This window comes from Erithacus rubecula, assembly GCF_903797595.1.
Source record: "Erithacus rubecula genome assembly, chromosome: 14".
Lineage (NCBI taxonomy): Eukaryota > Metazoa > Chordata > Aves > Passeriformes > Muscicapidae > Erithacus > Erithacus rubecula.
The window spans coordinates 8,440,680-8,460,735 of record NC_136666.1 but is presented as its reverse complement, the minus strand read 5'-3'; the positions used below and the strand labels follow the sequence as shown (position 1 = coordinate 8,460,735).

The 20,056-nt window shown below is 41.9% G+C and overlaps 1 protein-coding gene across 1 annotated transcript in view; it reads right to left on the bottom strand.

Moving 5' to 3' along the window:
• AGBL1 (AGBL carboxypeptidase 1) overlaps nt 1-20,056 on the bottom strand; it is a 264,251-nt gene that overhangs the window by 160,988 nt on the left and 83,207 nt on the right. The window contains 1 exon segment of the mRNA XM_079318217.1: nt 233-413. Within this exon segment, the coding sequence (XP_079174343.1) occupies nt 233-413 (181 nt within the window).

The following is a 20,056-nucleotide window of genomic DNA, read 5'->3' as shown; positions in this document are numbered from 1 at the left end:
AAACCTCCATTTGTCAGTAAAGATCCTGTTTCTCCAGCACCACTAACACTCCTTCCAGGGAACTGAGACATCTTCTGACCACAGACAGTACAGAACCACAAATGCAGGACAGCACAGGATTGATAACAGAATGAGTAAAACACAGGCAAAGGGAATTCTCCCAGCACAAACACTGAAGATGAGATCTGCTGGGTGCACAGACCAACCCCAGAAAGCGCACGTCACAACTCACTTGCCATTGATGACTCCATCAGGATTAAGCATGGGCACAATCTTGAAGATGAAGCATTTCCTCAGGAGCTCAGCAATGGGATCACTACTCACCAGGAACTCCAGGGTGCCCTTCATCACCCAGCTGGAATTGCTCTCTCCAGGGTGAACCCGGGCTGTGAGGAACACGTAGGGACGGCTGCCTGCAGAGCAAACACACCCCTGCATTAACAGGGCTCTTCTTGGAGCAGGGTCTTTGCAAGTGGACTTTATTCCTTTATTTAATTTAAATAGCCATCCAAAACGCATTCTAAAAAAAATACATACCTAGATATTCCAGATATTTTCACAGATTTGGTCCTCAGAACCAGCACAGAGCCCATTTCATCCCAAGCTCTCTGTTTATTCTGTGATAACTTACAGGTATTTACATGTACCATTACAAAGCATTCTGCAGGTGCAGGTTACTCCAAAAAGCTTTACCATACTTTCTAGTGATTATTGAAAGTTTGATCCCATCAAATTTCATTAAGGTATAAAAGGCAGCAAGAAATTATTTCATTTTCTAAGGTCCTGCTCCACTTTCAGTATTTCATCATTAACAATTTAGAACTTTCTAAATATCTAAGCAGATTTGCCCACTCATAGGGGACTCCAAGGACATGCAAGCTGCCTGATCTCTGGAAATAATTTGTGTTGTAGGGTCAAAAATCATAATTAATTGAATTTAACTGATATAATTAAAGGAAATGCACTAATACATTCACCAGAGCTGCAGAGGTTGAGTACTCAAACCTAATCATTATTTCATAACTACACAACAAAAGGTAGAAATAATAACACACATTGCTAAGGCAAGCAGTTGCTTTTGTTGGAAAGACTTTTTCAGTTTTATGTAATATAGATGCTCACGCAGATTAAAAAGACTGATTTTCAGAAGTTGCAACTAGAAGAGTTCATCTGTTTCTAGCAATGCTTTCATGCATGGGAAACAAGCTGTGGCAATTTGAGGTAGGGGAGGGGATTTGTGGGTTGCTTTTTTTAAAAAAAATGAAAAAGAGTAAATTGAATTTTTACTGAACAGTTCATTGATAATCTCTACTGAACCTATTTCAAAACAGACTTACAACTCAACAGCAAAAGTTTCCTTGTTATCAGATATGTTATTTGCTGTTCCTGTGAAAAAGCCACTAAACACATTTGGTCTGCTTACAAGCCTCCAAAAACTCTCAGCATACATATGCTTAGACAAGACCAAGTTTGACAGCAGATTCTTTGAAGACCCCATCTGTGCTGAGCACACTTCAGGGATGGGCCAAGGAAACAGGAGAAGGCAGAAGGAGACACCTGCCAGGCACAGAAAATAAAAGGCAAGGAGAAAGCAATTATCTGTTTTAAAATGATCCTTTTGTGAGCATTCACTACCACAAGTCAAACTGACAGATTTACTTCAGTGGAGAGCTTTATCTGTCAGGGCATCACAGCCATGCCAGGGCAGCTTTGTCCTGCTCCATCAGGACAGGCTCTGCTCCCTTCCTGAGCTGAAAGCCCTCAGCTGACAGGCCTGGGAGAGGCAGCAGGACAGAATGCAAAACCAAAGGCATCAGCTGAGTGCCCTTGTAAACAAATGCTGAATTAGCACCTTGCATGCCTCTGTCTTTAGCTCCCAAAGCCATCCTTCAGTTTGCAAATCATTAATCAATCATAGTAAAACAGGGAGGTACAACACCATCCCCAAAAATAAAGATGGTAATAAAGAGATATTTAGCTGTTTGTCTGACCAAGAAAAGGTTGTGTCAGAGGTGGGAATACAGGTGAAATTTCTCATTTCACATTTAAACAAGGAATAAGCAGTAATTTCTCTCCTTAACTGTATACTCTGCACAGTTCTGCTCAGTATATATTTTACAGCACAATTTACAGGGACACATTCAGATTTGGAAATAATCCCACATCCACACTTCCCTCTTAAGCAGTTGGTGGAGACTGGAAGAGTGAACTGCACTCCCAGCTCAAAGAGCTCCTACAGAGCAATCACATTCTGGTCCAGTAAAGCTGCTGGGACTCTGTTTCTCAATAACCACATTAGGCTTTTATCATTCTTACACCTCACCATACTGGGGGGTCAGTACATTTTCATCAGTGTGTACTCATAAGTGCCCTAGGCACTTAAGGACTGCAAAAGACTCCTTTAGCTCCTGCAGAACCAGCCATTCTGATTTTTTTCCCCCAGAATTAGAGTACACTAGTTCTATTCTTCTCCAGCCAATTGTGCATTACCATCTACCTTAGTAATGCCTTATAATAGCAACAAACAAAAATCAGATCTCACAAAGACATCAGCTGCATTTTGTCATTTCCAAACATTTTCTCCTTTCTCCCATCACCATGATTTAGTGCTGTTTTGCAGGCTCATTGCTGAGCTAAACTTATGGGGCTGTGCAGTTATAGCTGGGAATGAGGCTCCTGAGGACTTCTAATGGACAGCAGCTGTAAATAGCACAGAACAAAATAAAATGTACTCTCTTTTGCAATTGATGAACACAGCTTTAACAACTCTTACCTCTTCTGGATATTGGTACAGAGGTCAGCATCTTAATTGAGAGGTTCATTCTTTAGTTAAAATAAGAAAAATAAAAAAAAAAACCCTCTAAGCAACAGCTTTCACATGTCAGAAACACAGAACAATTTTCCATAATTCTGTTAATTGCAATAGCATGGGGCTGACAGAGACCTGAGTTCTGCTGTTGCTCTCAAGGCTCATCAAAGTCAAGCCTGTCTTACTTAGATTCAGTGTTGGAAAAGCTGCTGGAGTCTCCAGATCTTAAACCTCAGGAAACATGAGGGCAGGGAAAGAGACCAGGGATCACCTACACTGTTCTCCTGTGGGTGACAACAGGAGGGCCCCATTACCTTGCAGATTCAGCCAAGGAAATCTCTCAATTCCAGTGAAAGTTGCCTTTGAAAGATCCCCTCCTGCCAAGCACATCCACAGCGCTGACATCCCACCCACAGGAGAGTCATAAGGAAGGTTTGTACAAGCAAGGAAACCACAGAGCTTGTTAACTGCCTGTTGCCTTCACAGGAGCCATCCCAGCCAAATCCCACATCCCAGTGCTGCTCCCCCAGAGTGAAAACTAATGAAGCAGCAAATAGAGCAAAGAGCTGATGACATGGCCATAAAACTTGCTTCTCTTGAAACACCTGGAAAACAGCAGGAGTGGCCCAAACCTATGTTTCACAGCATATCCAGTTACTTTGGAATTATTGTGCTGACTGCTATTAACTCATGCAAGGAGTAGAGAGAGCACTGGCCAGGCATGCTCCACACTCAGCTGGCAGCACCAGCCAAGACCTCTGCACTCAGTTCAGCTGCTTCCCTTCATTCCTGACCTCCAGCAGCCCCATAACTGCAGTCCTGACCATCCCAGCCCAGTACTACCAGGACAGCTTACTGGTTTTTACTGGTGCCCAGCTGCCCTTCTCTCTCTGCTCCTTCAGAGCCCCATGGTGCAATTTCCTGCGCCCTGCTAAACCTGTGTTAAGGACTCACAACCTCATGCTCTCTCATATAGCTCTTCCCAGGACCAGAACTGAGCTTAAGTCTTCAGAATCCTTAGGCCAACACTTAGGCAACTCCTTTCCAAGTTCTGAGGAAGCTGCCAGAAAGCTCAGGTTAGTCATTTATCTCTGCAAAGCCCACATGACACATAACCTTCTCTGGGAATGTAAATAATAAAAAGGGAAAGTAGAGGAGCCTTTTCATGCTACATAAAGCCTTATCCAACAAATCATGTCTCCTTACACTGTGTTACATTTCGACATGCCCAGAATATAACATGGCATCAACAATACCCAAGGTGGGAGATTAAAGAACCACAGATTCCTCTTGCAAAACTTCAAGCAAAGAACCTTTGAATGATAATTTTACTAATGCATCACCTAATTCCCATCTCTCCTTCCCTTCACTCATTTTTGATTGTGGATATATGAATGAAAATGAGAGCTTTGTTCTTCCAGTTGTGCTAACTTGCTGCTTAATCTCCTGCCTCTAAGGGTCCTCTTCTAGTCATGTCATCACCAAGGTTCACTAAGAGGTGACTTTGATGTCACTAATCGTGACATCAATTGTGGAATGAGAAGCCTGAAAGAAAAGAACAAAACTCCATTAGCACAGCAGTGTCCCTCATCAAGGGGAGCACAGAAAGGAAATGAAAAGCAGTTCCAGATGCCCTGACCTGGGCTGCTGGTCTAAATTATTTCAAGCTGAGGTTTGAGCCATGCCATTTGTAAAGGGACAGGGCATTGAAATGACACAGGACTAGGATTTTTTTAAGGAGTCAAAGGGAATTATGGACACAGCATGTGAGAAATTCAATCTAGATCTGGGTCTTGGGCTGAAACTTTCTGGCTGTGCCTCTGCATACCTCACTTCCTTTGTACAAACCCAGGGCCATTAAGACAAAGGCTTCTTTTTCTCCTTTATGTCCAAGTACAGCATGACTATAGCATTGCACAGATCAAAGGGCCAAGTTTACCCCAGGATATAGTGCAGAAAAATCAAGAAAGCAAAACATTTCCTTCCAACTTAATTAGCTGTGCCCACTACTGGCTATTCTGAGAGTAAATGATGGGTAAACAGGAGGACCATCACATAGCTCTTCCATGCTTGCCACAGCTGCATCATGTCCTGGATACATCTGACATGCCCAAGGCTGCAGAGTTATGCAAACCCAGAGAGAAAAGAGGAAATGGTGTGATGTACAATGAATATATTAAAGTATATTTGTAAAAAACATCAAATACTGGGATCACAGAAAACAATGAGCCTGAATATTTGTCAGATACTTTTCTCCCCTCCTAAAACTTTTCCACCAGTTGTCAGACTTTCAGTTGCCTTAAGACAGAATAATTCTTCCATGCCCATCTTCCCCTACCCCAGATTGCTGTGCCTTTTTTTAGCTAAATGCTCTAAAAGCAGACACATCTTAATACAGAGGAAAAAATACAGTCTAGCAGGATCAGCTGTTGTTTTCCAGAATTATCAATGAGCTATTAATTTCTTAAATATTTCTGTATTATATGCATTATTACTGTTACCTGTGCCAAAGAAGTGAACATTACAAATGATCTCAGCTGCCTGTTCTCTACCTTCATCTCTTGATGGGAGAGTTTCAGCCTCCAAGTTGCTTGGCAACCTTCTTTTGTGTACATGTTTTATGAATTCATTCACCTCTGAATCAGAGATGATCAGGGAGCTGAATATGGGTACAGCCTGCTCAGCCTCAGTTCAGCTTGACCTCCTACTAACACTTGATTTGAACTCCAGGAAATTGGTAAGCAAGTTGCCAAGCCTGTTTTGGGGAAGCTTCCAAACCTTTTTCAGGATTTACACCCATAGAAACCCTACTATAACCCTTTGCCAATAGTCTCAGGTTATAACTAACATCCCCATACCAAGTGTGTGCACCTGCACCTCACAGAAATCTCCAACTACCGCAGCATCCAGCCCTGGATTCACCCACTCAGCATTCACTGGCTTATCCAGTACCACTCTGCACACCCTTTAGCTGCTCAAATATCATCAGACTTCAAAACTGAAACCATGCAGGTCCCTTATTAAGCTGCTGTCAAGCATGTTACCTGCATTTACCTCCTCCCAGGCTGTCAGTAGCAGAGGAATTCCTCTGCCTGGGTGCACCTGCCACACCTGGGCTCACTGCTGCCATCCACCTCTGCTCCCCTCAGCACATTCCAAGGGCATGAAACCAAGAGGAGGACAGCTGGCCAGGAAAAACCACTGCCAGGAAGGACCAGGGGATTACAGCAGATGAGACAGTAGTGCAAAGCAGTTGCAATAATGGCAGCTCTCCTGGGACCCACACCAGGCAACACCAACAAGGAACACCCTGTTACTTGCCTCTGGTCAACCCAGTGACCAAAACCAAATAGCTGCAGGGTTGTGCCCACTGCTGCCCAACACAGGTTAAAAAACTGGTGAAAATTGAAGAGGTCATTGAAAAATCATAAAATGTTTAGAAGTCTTAGGCTGAAAAATTGGAGAAAATGGGTTTCAGACACAAAAAGGAAAGGTGAACAGAGAGGAGGGAGAAATAACCTTTAAATTGCAAAAGGATGCTATAAAAAGATTGCAATCACCTGTCCTCACTGTCCACTGGGACTAGGCTGCATAAAAAGAAACACAAGTTACTATCAGCTGAGCCAGCCTGAGGTGACCTGACTGCCCTCCCTCCTGATGGGTCCTTGTTCATAAAGCCCAGAATCTCCACTACAGTACCCAAAGCAGTGCCAGCAGAGGCCTGCAGCCACATAAATCATGATAGATCCTCCAGAAACCTGGTCCATGATTCTCCTCATTCCTCTGGAACTAGCTCTCTGTTCTGAGGGCTGCTGGAATTACTATTCCAGTCCACAAGGCAGCCCTGCCACCTCCTGTGTTCTCTTTGATGGAAGGTGTCTGCTTGCTACTTAATGTTAGCCATTTTAAGCCATGTTAAGCATTAGCCACTAATTAGTGGCTAATAAGAAATATTTAATATTTCAGAAATACTTCATCATCATACGTTGACATCATTAGGGCTTCTTCCTACATACAGGACAGAATTATTTATGGAAAATTCTGTCTTACCTGCTCATTTAGTGACAGTCTTGCCACTTCAAAATTGAAGTAATACAATTTCTGGGATTCCTGTCATTAGTAATGATCTTCCAAACCTCTCTATTACCCTTAAGATTACCATTTCTCAGCTTCTGCTTATGTATCCCTTGAGAGGTGTGAGCAGCAACCACTAAGATCAGCTCCAACACATGATCTAGGTAGCTGTTGTAGGGAGCTCCAGATTATCTGTCAGAAGGCAGGCAAGGATCTATCATCCCCTGCTTCTATAACACACACATTATGCCTTTAATTTGTTCTCTGGCAGCAGGCAATTTCAGATACTCAAGTATTTTGTACTGCCATGGCCAGGCCATCAATCCATGTGTTTTTCAGTCAGCATGGGAGAAATGTAGACTGTCTTGCAGAGATGCAAGGCTTCTGAGACCTGGCAAGTAGTAAAAAGCAGTATTTTCAAGTTAGGCATATATGTGACTTTCACCTTCTGGGGTTTTTGCACAAAGACAAAAAAGCTGAAGTGAGAGAAGAACTAGAACATAGCCCTAAACTGTCTGTCCCATGCCTCAAAGAAGGTGCAGGCAGGAGATGAGCACACAGAGACCTGAAGGACAGCTGCTGCAGCAGGCAGAGTGCAGAGATCCACAGAGCTATAAAATCCATAGGCTCTTTTCTGAGAGAAGGATTTCATCTGAAATTAAATCAGGCAGGAGGAGCAGACTGAAAAAGCTTCCATTGTCATAAAAATATCTCCCTGGGTAATCCACAGTGATGGAAAAAGGAAACCCTGATAATTTATGTGACAGTTTAATGGGATTTTGGTGACATATGATACTTTGGAAAGAATCTGCCCAAATAGGACAGACAGGACTTTAATAAGGCTTCAGCTCCAAACCAGCAATATTTTCACCCCTTGCTTTTACATTTCATTCTACACACCCACTGCTCACTCACAGCTCATCTTTCTCATTTGCAAGGCACATTTCAACACTGTAGGAGCAACAACTGCACTTTCTGTTTAGATCCCCTGCCAGAGAGGCTTCTGAGTATCTGATCCCTGAAGGGATCAAGCTGCCTTTGCACCTACAGGGCAGAGCATCACTGAGCTGTGAACTGTGAGGCATGAGCTGCCCTCTGGCCACATCCCCTGCTCTGTGCATGGCACTAACAGCTTCTGTGGGGAATGCAAGGGCAGCAGATGGACAGTCTGGAGCAGGAGCTGCTGGCAGAGGGGACGCCCCAGAACACACTCCAGGAATAAATGGCTTTCACACCCAGTGAGTAATGCCTCAGTCCCCATCTCCTGCCTGGGGGGGACACAGCCTTTACCCCCAGCCCAACACCCTGTGCCCCTCACTGCCATCACTCCAGAGCAGGCTCAGTGCAAGAGGAATTGCTCAGAGTGCCAAACCCGGGTGAATCCAGGGTTAATGGGATGAAACTCCACAAAGGAACATTTAGACTGACTATCAGTGAGTTACACTAAAAAGTCTCCCCCGTGGAGAGGTGGAAGTTAACATTAAAAACACATTGCCCAGAGCACAAGAAGTCGTTCTGTTCACAACAGTCTTGCAGTGGCTGGGGACAGAAAGAACCAACAGAAATTTGTTTTCTTTCCTAACTTCAGTGGATCCAGTTAAGAAGCACAGATTTTGCTGAATTCTCCTTCTGGGAAATCCAGGCACGAAAGGAATGGTAAAAAACTGGGTGAAGATCTCAATATTTTTGTCCACTCTGAGATGAACTTAGAAGCTGCAATGAGGCCTGTGAGCCCTGAAATGGGCATGAGAAATGGAGCACATGCCAGTGTTTCTTTCACTGCTGGGAATGAGCCAAGTTTAACACAAGTTTAAGTTGTGTAGTACTTCAAGCTGTTCTGCTCTGCAGAAGACAAACACTATAGTTTGTAAAAAAAACCTCTTTACTCTTTATGCAGAACATATTTAAAACCACCTATTACCACCTACAGCATAAAGTAATGTTTATTCTTAAATATGTGTTGTGCTTTTAAGTGGCACAAATCCATCTCTCCCTGACTTGAAGTCTTCCTCAGGGAATGACTTGAAAGTAGTAAAATATATTAAAAGAAAGTACAATCAGAGCCTCTCATTGTCAAAGTGAAAAAATATCATTTTTTGTTAAGATAAAAAGCATCACAGATTGCCTCTGATGGTAAAAATTAATTTTTTGGTCTTCACTTGATTTGATATTTATCACTCATTTTTCCAGACTCAGTCAAGCAAGGAATGTTTCTTAAAAATATTATTCTGTATTTCTCCTGGAGTAAGCAAACTATGAGAATTTTAAATTGTGTGTTTTCCTACATATAAAGAACTCAGAGAAAAACAGAAATAAACAGAAAGTCTACAAAAAAAAATCTTCTAGCACTTCACTATGTCAACAGCTTCACAGTAAAGGACCTTCTGCAGGTTGACCTCATTTGTGGCATCATTAAATTGACTTTTACATCATTGCTGTCTAAGTCTATCCTAAATCTTGGAACTGCACTGTCCAGAGCTGATCCCAAAGGAAATTCTTGCTTTCCACAAGCAAGAGATCAATGAGGTAAAGCTGTCTCCAAATTTTGAATAATGAGTCTTGCCTTCATGGCAAGGTCTTAGACTAACTCCCCAAATACCTAAGCAAAGGAACACAAATAAGGGGTCAACCTAAAAGGTCTTTCAATCAGATCATCAAGAGACCAAAACTGATGCTGGCCCAAGGCTCTTGTACCATGACATAAGCAGCACCATCCTTCATCTCCTAGACTGAATGGTGTTGTGTGACAGACCATAAGCAGAACATAAGTTTCCTAAGAGAAATAGCAGAGATGAGCCCTGAAGTTCCCAACTAAGTTCACACTGTATTTTTTTAAGCATTTCTACTACTGAGATGTCCTAAAAATTAAGAAGGAATCAGGCTCCTATAGCACAATCTGAGTCTCAGAGTACTTGACAAATCTGGGTGGAACAAGATTTGCCACTGCATAAAGTAGATAGCATGCAGAAATTTCAAACAGCCTGTGGAAAGACACACTGAGCAGTCCCTGTCTCAGGTCAGTAAGTTCCTCCCTCCAGATGCCAGCAAAACAATGTCTAATGGATGATGCCTTCCTGCATCAGTCACTGCAGGGAGCAGAGGGTCAAAGCATAGATAAAGGTCCTCATGAGCAAAGGAGTCAGAACAGTCCTGTTCCAGAAGAAACAGAAGTGGAATATGTGATGTCCTTCCTCAGTACCCCATGAATCCCTGCAAAAGTGGGAGATTTCACATAGGAGAGCATTTAGTCCTTATCAGTTTCCTAAGTGATATTAAATTCATTTAAAAAGCATTCTCCAGAAGGTTCTTTTAGGCAAATAATTTAGCAGCACAATTGATAGCTCCTAATCAATTTGAATTTCTGATGTGTAGTACACAGATTGAGTTCATAAAGCTGATACTGTCGTGTTTCCTCAATCCCAGTGCCTTCCTGCACTTTCTCAGCAGAACTTTGAATTTTTCCAGCTGACCCTGCCCCAGAATCCTTCCACTATAGCTCATGGACTCTGTACAGCCTGTACAATCCACAGCATGGGCTCCTCTCTTAATGTGCCATAGGAAACACTCATATCAAAACCATTCTATTCCAGTGTTCACTGCCACTTCATCTGCAGCTCTGTAAACTCTGAGTGCTTTTAAAAGAAACACTTATTTATATAGAAGAAAATCCCTGTAAATCATGGTTGTGACAGGCTAATGGCTAGCATTGCAAAGATGATTTATCTTCCTGCTGTATCTAACAAAGCTTCCTATGTTAATACCTTGTTTGCAAAATATGAAGAGACTTCTAACTGATGTTTTCTAACTGCAAGAATATGCAGCTAATGAAAAATGCCTTACATCAAAAAATAACCTTCACCTGCCACCTAACACTCCCATCAATTCTCAAAATCAAAGGATTTTGAATTATTTCTTTCCTCTGTATTACTTAGGGTGCTTCCCTCATGGATGAAGGAGCCCAGCATTCAGTCTCATTTCCTGTTGATAATCCAAATTCATTATAGGGTTTGCATGCATTACCTGCATGTTTTAATTTGATACATTTTATTTGATTTCTGCCTATTAAATTACATCTGAGGTAGGTTATATGGCCTCGTGGGGAGCACTGCCCTCTGTGCAAACAGCAATTTTATCAGGGCTGAGCCTAATTTCCCATTACATTGTGATAGGCTGACATACAAGGTCATGGTGTCTGCATGGCAAGTGATACCCAACTGGTGGGAGAGACTTTTGCTAAGGTAGGAAGTGGATTCTAGGATTGTTCTTATTAAAGGGGTATGATCTAGGATATAAGATTAAGGAGCAAGCCATCAGTGATGAGCAGAAGTGATGTTTCAAGGCTATTGACAGGTATTCTCCATAGCTGGCAGGGCCATCAGCTTTGCCAGCACAGAGACTATAAACACCTCATTTTTGGTCATTCATAGTTAGTAATGGCTAAAAATGGGGAGAATGGCAACAGTGGAGACACCACAGCCACTGACACACCCAGAGCCCTTCATCTGTCCCTTGCTCTCTTTCAGCCCTTGGCCAGCAGCTCTTTTTGAAGCTCAATTCCCATGAGTTGAGTTGTGCCTCACGATGACCCTCTAGCTGTTGTTTTTGTGCCCTTCCAAAATGCTTGACAGAACTGTCACAGAAGGAGCATGGCATCTGGAAGCTGTGGCAGACATGATATGACCTGATTCATAAAACACAGCTAAACAGCTTGGGCTGCCAGAGGCCAGGATTTACAGGACTGTGCTTAAAAACAGCCTTCAATGCCTGCTCTGCTAAAGGCACTTCCTACTCCACACAGTAACAATTCCCAAGTTGTGTGAGGGTGACCTGCAACACTGTGAAGTGACAAAGCAGACAAGACACTGGAGACACTAATGTTGTTACAGCCCACACTGTCCACTGCTACTCAGGACAGGAAAGGAATGACCTCAGCTCTGGCTGAACCTTCTGCAATGGCTACAGGGATGGGAAGGACTTTAAAAACAAAAATATTTTATTTTCAGAAATTCCCCCAGCACAGCAAGCACAAAGGAAAAAAAAATAAGCCAGAGACAGTTTCTGCTGCATTATCCACTACAGCCTCATTTTTATAATAAAAGCCTCTCTGCATTTTTACTTCCAGCAGGCACAGCCTGATCAGCAAGGAATTTAAGGACTTTCTGCCCTCCCATCCATCTACCTATTTTCTTCATCTCTACTTCAATCACTAGTTGCAGCCTTCTGTTAGGTGCTTGCCATGGGACCCAAACATCCTCTGGGAGACCTGTCAAAGTCACTCTGATGCCAGTGATAATAAATTCCATCTCACTCATCTTCTCTTGAAGCACTTCACAGACTGAAGATTACATGTTTCAAGTGTACCAAGTTATGAAGGTGAGGATTTACAGAAAAACCAAGTAAGTTGCCCAAGGATAAAATACAAATCAGAGTTGGAAGCTCAACAGCTGTTTCCCAAGCTCCAGTCAAAGAATTCTGTGCCATCCACATTCACCCTAGAAGTGATTTTCTACATAATCCATTGCTTCAAATCACTTCCTCCTCTTTTCATTAGCTATGAAAATGAATTGAATTGTGCACTTAGACATAATCAGTGGAGCCCTCTCTCACTCATGATATTTGTCCTATATCAAGATCAGCTGTCATTTTCATTCTGGAACCCACCCATCCTTCCCAAAATTACCAAGCACACACACATTTGCAGAGTGCTCTGGTGTTCCTCACTATCATGTCATGTTTTCAGACTAAGGGAAAAAGCAAGAGATGCTATGAAAGTGGTAAGGGAAGAATGAGGAAATAAAAGAGAATGTTTTAGTAGGTCTCTCTGTTTTTCTTTAAAAATAAAATTAAGAGAAAGAAAGTTCCTAAGTTGTCCACAAGCCCTTCTTTATCTGTGGGCCAAGACATACCTCCAACCCCATTCTGACTTCTTCATTTAACCATCACCTCTGTCCACATCATGTTTTAATAAAAAAAATTAACTTATTTAATTTAACCTCATTATTTCAAAGCACCCAGGCTAAGCCAGAAATATCTTCAAAAGTGTTTGCTAAACAAATTCAATGGGGAAAAAAAAGGTGTAAAAGCTTATAAAAAAGAATTGCCAAGTGGCAAGGAAAATTACTTTCTTCCCTCCCCCAGCTAAGTAGCATGACAATTGATAGAGCAAATTAAATTCTAAGCACATTGGTCATTTGATAGATATAATTTTCCAAGTGCTACAGCCACATAGTAAGTGCTGTGAAATGATACAGAAGTCCAAGTTTAGCTGTCTGGGAACACTGGTGCACTTTGCAGTATCTACCATGTCACTCATCAACTCGTTGATCTTATCAGCACATTTGCAGTCTGAGCAGAGCAGCTGTCTCTGCTTGGTTTTTATTTCTATTTCTGCATTAGAAACAGGTGGGCAAGCTCAGAGAGCTAACAAGTTTCTTTTTGATGTAGAGATGGACAAATCCTCTCATTAACAGAATGGCCTTTTAAAAATCATTATGGGGTATTTTTAGTCCCATTTCATTTTAGTATTTCTGTATAATTGCAGCCCATTAATCACAAATGCTTGTTTCTAGAATCTGTCAGTTACAGGCAACAAGTAGTATCAGCCTGTGGCATCTGCAAACTACTACTTTCAACATATTGCTGGCTTATTTTACTGGGATAAGATTGGCTGCATCAGTCACACAGGAATGGATCTCATTCTCCAATTACAGAAATTAAACCCAGTTAAACAGGTCAGGCAGAAATCTGCATAGACCCTCCCAGCAAAATCAGCTTACAGGTGGGAATTAGAAATAGCAGGTGTTCAGAATTCCAGATACAAAACCAGGAGAAAAACAAACTCACACCATGTATTGCAAATATGCCTCCTCACTCAGTAATGCTCTTGGATAGATTAATATTAGGATCAGTGCATAGAAATAGCATTTGATTAAGATCAGCACATAGAACTAGTGTTTGCTACATTTCACAGGTGTGTGGAGCCCCTTGCATGGATGTGGGCAGAGTAGCTGAACAAACTATCTGCTTGCAGCTCTGGCAAACACGCACTAAAGCTGTTCCATACAATCCAAACAACTCCAGGCATTTGTAATGCATGACTAGCTAGGTCAGCCTTTATCAGACAAAAATGCATAGCCTGGAACATTAAACCCAGAAATTAGATTGTTGTTTTCCAGAAAGTTTTCAAAGCCTTGAGGTATCAGCTGAATGACTTCTCTATTTTCAAGTCAGATGCAGCAGACAGTGTCTTCAAACCAGTCAGCCAAGATTGAAAAGCACCAAGAAAGTTCCCAGTTTAGAAGGATAAAGGTGAAAGCAACATGAAAGTTATAACACCACCCACACTGTTTCCCAACAGTCTGTTAGTTCTGGGTGTTGAGGAAGGGTTTTTGCCTGTGCTAGCTGAAGCCTATTGTTGGAGTGAGAAATTCAAGAGTCACAGCATCATGAAAAATCTACCTCAGAGGAGCACAGCTCCCTGTTAGCAGGACACACTCTGGGTTCTGTCACAGCCTAGCAGTTCTTTAACAGAAACTGTGCAAGACTTGATAAACTGTCCCCGAGCTGAGTTCCCAAACTAAAAGCAATAGTTTGCTAGAAGAGTGGCAGACCCCACTTTTTGCCAACTCTGCCCAGTCTTGCCATCCAAAATAGTTTGTTCCCACAAGATCATCAGACATCAATGTGTATCTACCTCAATCTGTGTACCAGCACAGCTTTTCTGGAACAGAAAAGAAAAAAATATTGCACCAGAAACAAAACTGCTCTCTGAGATGGCAGGAGTGGTTGTGTGAGTCTGACAGCAGCTGGGCCATGTGCTGCACCCCTGGGATTTGCAGCCACAGATCACTCTTCCACAGGGCCAGGCTGCCAGCTGTCCTGCTCCCAGCTCTCTGATCACAGCTTGCCTAGCAGTTAGCAATGAGGAGCTACAACAACTGGTCTCATTTCTGCTGTTACAAAATGCCATTTTCTTACCTTGCAGAAGGCCTGAACCTGAGGAACTTCTTAATGAGCTTTGAATTCAAGGAACAAGAGCAATCCCAGACTGCCCCATCATCCACACCTTCAGCACTACTGACCACAAACAACTGTTTTAACACAGGTGCTCAGGGGAAAACCAACTGCCTTCAAGACAGCCCACTTGATACATCAGCACGTGCTGCAGAACTTCTGACTTGTGAAAAACAACCTCCCTGTGCAGTATGACCAGCTGGGCAATATTGTGACCAGATGAAGGAATCCCTTCCTGACCTTGGCTTTACCTTGAGGCACAAGCATTGACTCATCCCACCTTCATAAGCACACTGCTCCTATCAATATTCAATCTCCATTGACAAGCTGACCCTAAAATTATGTCCTCCCTTCTCACAGCCCAGCTCTGCCACACTGAGGAGGGATTTACCCCAATTCAAATGTTTCTCTGGCTGACTTACACAGTGACCTTTTAGCACCTGCCCCACAGGACTGCACGAGAGCAGAATTTAGGGCCAGGGATGGGAAATGCGCCACTCACAGAAACACACTGATTTGGAGGTTTTTTTGCCATACCATAATTTGAAGTTGATAATAGAAACCCAGTAGCAGTTTAATGCTTGTTCACCATTTGAGGGAGCAAGAGCTGCCTGGGGGTTCTGCTGGGCTGTATTTCAATACCTTGATTGGCCATTGGAAACAAAACACCTGCAGGCTTCTCACAAAATGTTCCCACCTAAGAGAGAGAAGATTATTTCACTTTTTGGCCTTCTGTTAAGGCTGGAATTTGGGCAACCTAGCACTGCTAAAGAAGCTTGCAGGTCCACTGCAATGAGCTCTGGTGCTGGGGTATTGTGAGACTGGTACATTCCAAGCAGCTGCATATAAATTTCCAAAGCAATGTAAGAAATACATACAACCAAAGCATCTTCAGTTTCATTGATAATTTTCAATGCCTTGTAGCAAAAATACAAGTAGCACCACACTCCTGTGAGAAGACCCTTCAGAGGCACTTGACAAACCAATCAAGAAATAAAATAATTATGACTAAGATATGCTAATTGAGATTTTCAAGATGTTTAATTCATTAGTGTATCAGAAAAGGCTGTTAAGTTCTGGAAGTTTGGAGCATTGCCAGCCTTAAGCAACGCTGAGAGAATCACTGAATATCTTGGGTTGAAAGTGACCCACAAGGATCATCAAGTCCACTCTTGATGTTCTAGCCCAAGTTCATACCAACCAAGAAGATATTGATAACTTATGTTCCAGAAAATACAGCCTTTAATCAGATTTCTTCCCTAGAAAGGACATGCAAAGGTTAGAAGTCTCTTGGGGCAGAAATAAGACTGTTATAAATCAAAGAAGGAAAGGCAGCTGAACAAATGCTGAAAAAAATGCTACAGAATTTCCTGCTCTATCCTCTAAGCAGAGGAGGGCTTGGAGAAAATATCCAAATTTCAGAAGAAATTTTATTTAAAAAAAAAACAAAACAAAAACCCAAACCTGGCAGCTGAATGAAGAACACTACAAATAATCTCATTTAAGGTGCTTATTCTGCCATCATGCTGCATTAGGCAGAGGGTGGGACAGAATGAGAGATTACCATAATATTTCCTTTCTCTCTTTGCTAAAAACACTCTGATTGTCTATGCTTCAAAGCCCAGTTTTAGCATCCTTATTCAGTGTTTTCTGTCCATTCCTTGCTGCCTTGACTACTGAAATTCAATATATTAATATGTATTTTGCCAAGCACACAGAAGGCTGGCCACAGTGTCAAAGCTGTGCTGGCAGAGTCGGCTCCACCACCATTTCCAAATGCAAAGAGCATTTGATACATCATGAAAAATACTGGCCTCAGCCTGCAGACAACCATGTGTCTGTCTCACAAATTTCATATTCCCTTCAACCAGCCTCCATCTTTATGGCAGCAGGCTGGATACTCAAACAGAAGCATAGTTTTGCAGAAATTTGTCTGCTCTTTTTGCAAGGAGCTGCCAATGCTGTTGTGACTGAGATATCAGAAGGAAAAAGTAGAAGAGATGTTTGAAATTGAAAGACAACCTTGAAAAAGTTTCAGCACACACCATCAGTGTTGCATAACTGGAGAGCATTGCTTTGGCTTCAGAAGCTTGAGAAACTGTCTATTCAAGTGGAAAAAAAAACATATTCTCAATTCTGTAATTATTTAGCAGTGTAGAACACATGACAATTTTATTCAGCCTTTCTTCACTGCTGCATAAAAACAGGATAACAGTTTTCACAACAGCTGACTTTTCCTGTCACCAAAACCAAAGTGTTTGGTACAAAGTGAGAGAGAAATCAGCACCTCTGCCTGGCAGCCCTGCAAATTAGGAGAAAATCTTCAAATCAAAAGAATACAAAGACACAAACCTCATTATTGCAGATGCAAGGATAAAGAAAAAATGTTTCTCTCCAGTGTTCTATAATCATCTCAATCAATTTCTATACACAATAAATCACTTTTAACTATAATCACAAATAAGGAGAAGAGAGAGAGAACTGATAATAAGAAAAAGCAGAACAGATCTGTAAATGGAATACTTGAAGGAAATGTAATGCTGGTGGACATTTTCTGTATAAGACTGCAATTTGGTCCACATTAAGTACCTAGAAAGCTACAAAAACACTCTGTCAGAGATGACATCTTCTGTTCCATTCAGTGGAAATGCCATCTAATGGGGGACCACCCCAGGAGCAGGGGCTTTCTTCAGTTCTTGGTTTCTCTCCTGAGATTATTCTATTATTCACATATATATACATTCATATTCCATACAAGAAAAATACTTCTTTCTTCTTGTATGACATTAGCACTGTGGAAATGTCATTATAACAGCCCATTAGACCTTTCCACAGTCAGCAGCCAGTTCTGGGGAGGTGGGTTGGTCCCCCTTGGCAGACATTGATCTGAGGGTGCATCAGCAGTGGCTGTGCTGTTTGCTGTGTCTGCAGGGAGGATCAGTAGCAGTGCAGAGCAGATGTGCTGGCTGGTGTGAGCTGCTTCCAGCCAGCACAACGCCAGGTTAGCACTCCAGATGAATTGCTACAGGCAGCCCTTCTGCCTGCTGAAATGATCATTACCAATCAAAGCAGGTCATTCTACCTGCTTATTTCAACATTATGAGATGAGAGCTTCCTTTAAGGAGTGCAGTTTCCTTTGGGGCAGGCTGACTCCAATAAGGTGTTGAACTAATTTGATCCCTGTTTCACCAGGAGATGTGTCATCTCCAGGTTTGAAAAAGTTATTCAAGAGAGCTTGAGCCTTTCATAATTAACATGCAACACTGGTTGCCACACGGGGAGCAGGCACAGTTATAATAACTTGGAGTCAATAATTCATAAACTATCATGCATTATTAATCAATTATTGAGGCCTGAATTACATTTAATGAGATTAAGCTGATTGGAGCACTAAGCTGTTTGAGTCATATTGATTTAATCAATGTGCTTAATTAAACTGTGTACATTTTCCACATGATCATTATTTCCCAGTATCCTGCATAAGTGGCCCCTGCAATTCACATCCTCTGCTGTTCTTTGCTCAGGAATTGCTCTTTGCTGCAATTTATATTTAAAGGTAAAGGGCTTGTTTCTTCCTAAGAAAAGATCAAAGTTGCAAAACAACTGTCTAAATAGCTTACACAAGCAAATTGAGAAATGTTAGAATAGTTTTTCCCAGCAACTGTGTCTGTAGGCTTAAGATGACACCAGTTAAAGACACCTCATTAGTCTCACTTTATCCCTCATTCCAGCTCCAGGAGCATCTGCCAATTCAATGGTATGAGTACCCTACCATATCTATCCTGAAAACATTACCATATCCTTCTTCAGAAACATGCCTAGACAAAAAATGTGCTTCAAATCCCCAGGAGACTTCATTTAAGATAAGCAGGTGTCATTATCCTTTTTTTTTTACAATATTCATAATGGTTTCCTCAGCCATGCATAAAGAGGACAAGATGACAGGAGAGCAACTCAAAGTGACAGGTATTACAGATGTAAATCCATTTGCTAATGTCATTTTTCTTTGATTTCCCTCACCTCTGCTGCTAATTATCTGGGACAATTTGGGTTAACTTTAAACCACAGAATTCAGATCTATAATGCTACCCATGGCTAAAAGGATACTCATTAGGTGTTTTGACTCTGGAATACACATAACACACTGAATAATCACTGTTATTAATGGGGATGACAACAGTACAATCAGCCATGAAGAGAGTTGTGCAATTCCTTTGGGACTGAGTCATTACTCTGTGTTAGCACTAACCAGAATGACACCTACACTACATCACATCTCAGAGGTGTCCTGCCCCTTCCCTTCCCCAACTAAAGGTGAGAACAAATCCACTCCAACCCAGAGTAAATGCAGGAAAAACCTCCTGAAAAACACTCACATGGCAGGGTAGAGTGTACTGTCTTCTTTTCTGACCAATTATTTTGCTTTTGGTGGTTTTAATTCCAGCACTCTGTTAACATTAGCAACATATCAGTGTCCTTTATTTTCTTAACAAGAAGACAATTTTATCACTGCCCGTGTGTCAGTGTTTAGATATTTTCCTTACACTTCTTTGAAGAGTTAATCTGTCCATTTGCTCTGTCACAACAGTATCCCACTGCTTGCAGGGTCTACTCAGCTGTCTGCCAGGGAATTTAGTGGAGTTACACACATGATAAATAATACTGTGAATTAAGAGTTTGCAAACTATTACTGAATTACACATACATGCTGCTAACACTGCCTTAACTGGGCTGTGTGTGCGTGGCAAAGTGAGGAAAATCAGAGCTCTGCAAACACCTATTAATTCATCAAGTGGGGAGCTGGCACCAAGATTTGGAAGCTTTATCATTCTCCTTGTTCCTGCATTCAAGAATGTTCTGAAAGATGTTGGGAATTGCCCTCCCTTCAAAAATCCCTTTAACTCTCATCAGCAGACCTAAAATAGCCAGAAACAGTCACCCACACAGAGTCAGAATGATTTTACCTTTATCACAAGGCCATGGAGGATATTGCAGTTAGAACAGACATCTGTACTAGCTGGATGCTGAGTCTTCATCTGATTGCAGGAAGGGCAAGTTTAAAGTTAAACAGCAACCACAAAAAACAAGATAGACCCTCTCAGTCTCTATTTGTTCAAGTCTATGGAGCTGCAGAGCCCAGCAGGGACCACTGACCAGCCC